The sequence below is a fragment of the Argentina silus genome (genome assembly GCF_951799395.1).
Source record: "Argentina silus genome assembly, chromosome: 17".
NCBI classification, from domain to species: domain Eukaryota; kingdom Metazoa; phylum Chordata; class Actinopteri; order Argentiniformes; family Argentinidae; genus Argentina; species Argentina silus.
Genome location: NC_139671.1, coordinates 226,933 through 231,932, shown reverse-complemented (window position 1 = coordinate 231,932; position 5,000 = coordinate 226,933). Strand labels below are relative to the sequence as shown.

General features: G+C 49.0%; 1 protein-coding gene across 1 annotated transcript in view; it reads left to right on the top strand.

Annotated features, from left to right (window-relative positions):
* Window positions 1–2,638: 2,638 nt before the first annotated feature.
* Window positions 2,639–5,000, top strand: part of aig1 (androgen-induced 1 (H. sapiens)) — a gene marked incomplete at its 5' end in the record, with an annotated part of 7,260 nt that continues 4,898 nt past the window's right edge. The window contains one exon of the mRNA XM_083688708.1: window positions 2,639–2,932. Within this exon, the coding sequence (XP_083544834.1) occupies window positions 2,639–2,932 (294 nt within the window). The remainder of the gene's footprint in view (window positions 2,933–5,000) is intronic.

Here is a 5,000-nt window from a genome sequence, read left to right as displayed (position 1 = left end):
GTAGTGTAGTGCATAGTGTAGTGCGTAGTGTAGTGCGTAGTGTAGTGTGGGTAATGACTGTAATACACAGGCAGAGGACTCAACTGCATGACTCTGAGACAAAAACTTGCAGCTGCTGGAAGTGCAAATGAGGTAAGAAGCTCTTCATCTCCTCTGAGACATGACATTCTCACACACACACACACACACACACACACACACACACACACACACACACACACACACACACACACACACACACACACACAGACAGACACACACGCACACAAGTTACAAAGACGAACTGGCACAGAGACAAGGGAACACACAGACTAAATACACAGGGAAGGATGATGAGGAACAGGTGAAGCCAATCAGGGCGGGGCAGACAATCACATAGGCGGGAAACACACAAGGGCAGGTGGTGAAGTGTCTTAAACAACTGACAAGGGGAGGAACACAAAAATAAACAGGGGGAGGTCCCGAGTGGACAACCACACCCTCTGCCCAGGCCGGTACGTGGGGGCGGGGGTTCGCCGACAGTCCACCATCCTCGGGGCCGAGGTTCTGAGGAGCACCTGCCGGCCTGGCTCCAGGTGTGGCGACACCGCCGAACGAACACTTCAGGTCCAGGAACAGCGGCGACTGGTACCCGTAGGTGCACTAGAAGGGGGAGAGACCAGAAGCAGACCCCTGCAGGGTGTTGTGGGCATACTGAACCCAGATGAGGTGCCTGCTCCAGATGGCTGGGTTCTGGGACACGAGACGCCGAAGGCAGGTTTCCAGCTCCTTTTTGAGCTGCTCGCTCTGACCATTGGACTGGGGATAGGGTTAGGGTTAGACTGGGGATAGGATTAGGGTTAGACTGGGGATGGTACCTGGAGGAGAGGCTGACAGTGGCACCGAGAAGAGAGCAGAACGCCTTCCAGAAACGAGAGATGAATTGTGGCCCCCGATCTGACACCACATCCCTAGGGAATCCATGGAGACGGAACACATGAACCAACATTGTCTCCGCTGTCTCCTTGGCGGACGGCAATTTCAACAGAGGGATGAAGTGCACCATTTTAGAAAACCTGTCCACCACCGTCAGAATGGTGGTGTTACCTTCAGAGGGGGGTAACTCCGTGATGAAGTCCAGAGAGATGTCAGACCAGGGGCGATGATGCACAGGGAGCAGGTGCAAGAGACCAGGAGGTGGGCGTCGGGAGACCTTGTTCCGGGCGCACACAGGACAGGCAGCCACGTACTCTCCCACCTTTCTCTCCATGGACGGCCGCAAGAAACGTTGCTTGACAACGAAGAGAGTCCGCCGTATCCCAGGGTGACAGGAGAGAAGGGAGGTGTGAGCCCAATGAATCACCTGAGAGCGATGGGAGACAGGGGCAAACAACCGGTTCGGGGGACAACCGTCCGGTACTTGGATGTTCGTACTCGCCTGTCTAACCTCTTCCTCAATGCCCCAACTTACAGCCCCCACCACACAGGAAGAAGGTAGGATGTTTGTGGGAGACCATGGGGCTGAGTCAGGGTCAAACAGGCGAGGCAGAGCATTGGGCTTAATGTTCTTAGAACCGATGAGGAGGCAGAGAGGTAGCACAGGTCTTATTGAATACCTCTTTGAGGTCGAGGTAACAGGAGGGAACACTAGAAAGATCCGGGAAGTCAGACCGATGAAACCAAGGGGTGTGAGGAGACAGGAGGCCTAGTTGGTGCTGGAGGCGCAGGTGGTACAGAGACCAGAGGTCGAGGAGACACTGAAGCAGGAGTGGACGGAAAGCAGGAGAGTGAACATTCCTCGCCCCAACCCGTACCCTCCCCAGTGGACCAGCCTATGTGAGGGTTACTTTTGGAGAGCCAGGGATAACCCAGGATGAGAGGCTGGAAAGGAGAGTTGAAAAGATGGAAGCTCAGAAACTCAGTGTGGTTATTGGCAATGATTAATTGAATCGCACAGGAGGCAACCATCTAGAGCTTTGGCCTCCAATGGCTTGGGCAGGGGAACAACGTCAAGACCAAGTCTTTTGGCTAACCTCCAATCAATTAAACTCTCATCTGCTCCAGAGTCCACAAACACAGGGTGATTGAGAGTCTGGGACAGAGTAATAAGCCGAGCAGGAGTGAAACAACAAGAGGGGTTAGCAGAAAAAACAGTTTGGCTCGCCTGGACACCCTGACATGAAATGACCCAGCTGAGCACAGTAGATGCACCTTCCCTCCCATATATGGCTCTGACACTCCGCGGGAGTGAGCCTGGCTCTCCCCTACTGCATGGGCTCCTCCGAAGCAGTAGGGGGCACTGGCCGTTGGGGAGGACGGCACAAAGAAGAGCGATCAGCAGTGAACTGACCCCTCAGGGCGGGCGGAGTAATCTCAGCCCTGGATCTCTCTGTCTTTCTCTCTCTTGAAGGCAATTGTCGATCCTAATGGCCAGAACGAAAAGAGAATCCAGGTCGGGGGGAAGCTCAAGAGGAGCCAACTGGTCCTTGATGGGGTCGGAAAGCCCATACAGAAAGGCGTCAAACAGAGCGGATGGGTTCCAGCTAGAGAATCCCTAGCCCTTGGCTGTGGCCCAGGCTCCCGCTCTGCCGGTAAGGTGGGTGATGATGTACGTCACTTTGGCTCGTTCCATCTGGAATGACGATGCCTGGAGCTCGAAATGCAGCCCACACTGGACCAGGAGTGCCCAACAGTTACCGGAGTCCCTGGAGAACCACTCGGTTCTGGAGAGGTGAGGAGCCAGTGCCGGTGGTGGGAGCAGTGGAGCTGGTACTGGAACAGGAGCAGGATCACGGGTCGGATCTGGCGCTGGGACCGGAGGAAAAGAGACGAGAGTCTCGAGGCACGCCATCAGCTGCTGGATCTGGTCGGCCAGCTGGCAAACCTGGAAACCATGGAAGCCTGGAAGCCCCTATGTCGCTCTGACAGGCCACGCCCCCCCAGGCAGACTGAGGTGAGTTGCTCGTCATGGCGAAACATCCGTCTCTCCTGGGTCTGAAGCGCAGCGGCACAAAGTCTGAGTCAGCTGAGTCCATAGTGTGGCCAGTTCGAACTGTAATGACTGTAATACACAGGCAGAGGACTCAAGTGCACGACTCAAGTGAAAACTTCAGAATAGTCTTTAATTCCAAAAAAGCAGGGTTTGGTACACAGGTAGGCAGTCAATGAGGAGGCAGGTAGTCCAGTAAGGGGTCGGCAAAAAGGCAAAGTCAGAAAAACAATCATAGATCAAAAACCAGGAATACTTAACACGAGGAAAATTGCTGGGACACTGTAGTGTAGTGTAGTGTAGTAGTGTAGTGTAGTAGTGTAGTGTAGTAGTGTAGTGTAGTGTAGTAGTGTAGTGTAGTGTAGTAGTGTAGTGTAGTAGTGTAGTGTAGTGTGTAGTGTAGTAGTGTAGTGTAGTAGTGTAGTGTAGTGTAGTAGTGTAGTGTAGTAGTATAGTAGTGTAGTAGTGTAGTGTAGTGTAGTAGTGTAGTGTAGTAGTATAGTGTAGTAGTGTAGTAGTGTAGTGTAGTAGTGTAGTAGTGTAGTGTAGTGTAGTAGTGTAGTGTAGTGTAGTGTAGTAGTGTAGTGTAGTAGTGTAGTAGTAGTGTAGTAGTAGTGTAGTAGTGTAGTAGTGTAGTGTAGTGTAGTAGTGTAGTGTAGTAGTGTAGTGTAGTGTAGTGTAGTGTAGTGTAGTGTAGTAGTGTAGTAGTGTAGTGTAGTGTAGTAGTGTAGTGTAGTAGTGTAGTGTAGTGTAGTGTAGTGTAGTGTAGTGTAGTGTAGTAGTAGTGTAGTAGTAGTGTAGTGTAGTGTAGTAGTGTAGTGTAGTGTAGTAGTGTAGTCGTGTAGTGTAGTAGTGTAGTGTAGTAGTGTAGTGTAGTAGTGTAGTCGTAGTAGTAGTAGTGTAGTAGTGTAGTGTAGTAGTGTAGTAGTGTAGTGTAGTAGTAGTGTAGTGTAGTTGTAGTAGTAGTGTAGTGTAGTGTAGTAGTGTAGTGTAGTAGTGTAGTGTAGTGTAGTAGTGTAGTAGTGTAGTGTAGTGTAGTAGTGTAGTAGTAGTGTAGTGTAGTGTAGTAGTGTAGTAGTGTAGTGTAGTAGTGTAGTAGTGTAGTGTAGTAGTGTAGTCGTAGTAGTAGTAGTGTAGTAGTGTAGTGTAGTAGTGTAGTGTAGTGTAGTAGTGTAGTAGTGTAGTGTAGTAGTGTAGTGTAGTAGTGTAGTGTAGTAGTGTAGTCGTAGTAGTAGTAGTGTAGTAGTGTAGTGTAGTAGTGTAGTGTAGTAGTGTAGTAGTGTAGTCGTAGTAGTAGTAGTAGTGTAGTGTAGTAGTGTAGTGTAGTAGTGTAGTGTAGTAGTGTAGTCGTAGTAGTAGTAGTGTAGTAGTGTAGTGTAGTAGTGTAGTGTAGTAGTGTAGTAGTGTAGTCGTAGTAGTAGTAGTAGTGTAGTGTAGTGTAGTAGTGTAGTGTAGTAGTGTAGTGTAGTAGTGTAGTCGTAGTAGTAGTAGTGTAGTAGTGTAGTGTAGTGTAGTAGTGTAGTGTAGTAGTGTAGTGTAGTAGTGTAGTCGTAGTAGTAGTAGTGTAGTAGTGTAGTGTAGTAGTGTAGTGTAGTAGTGTAGTAGTGTAGTCGTAGTAGTAGTAGTAGTGTAGTGTAGTCGTAGTAGTAGTGTAGTGTAGTGTAGTGTAGTAGTGTAGTGTAGTAGTGTAGTGTAGTAGTGTAGTGTAGTAGTAGTGTAGTAGTAGTGTAGTGTAGTGTAGTAGTGTAGTGTAGTGTAGTAGTGTAGTCGTGTAGTGTAGTAGTGTAGTGTAGTAGTGTAGTGTAGTAGTGTAGTCGTAGTAGTAGTAGTGTAGTAGTGTAGTGTAGTAGTGTAGTAGTGTAGTGTAGTAGTAGTGTAGTGTAGTCGTAGTAGTAGTGTAGTGTAGTGTAGTAGTGTAGTGTAGTAGTGTAGTGTAGTGTAGTAGTGTAGTAGTGTAGTGTAGTGTAGTAGTGTAGTAGTAGTGTAGTGTAGTGTAGTAGTGTAGTAGTGTAGTGTAGTAGTGTAGTAGTGT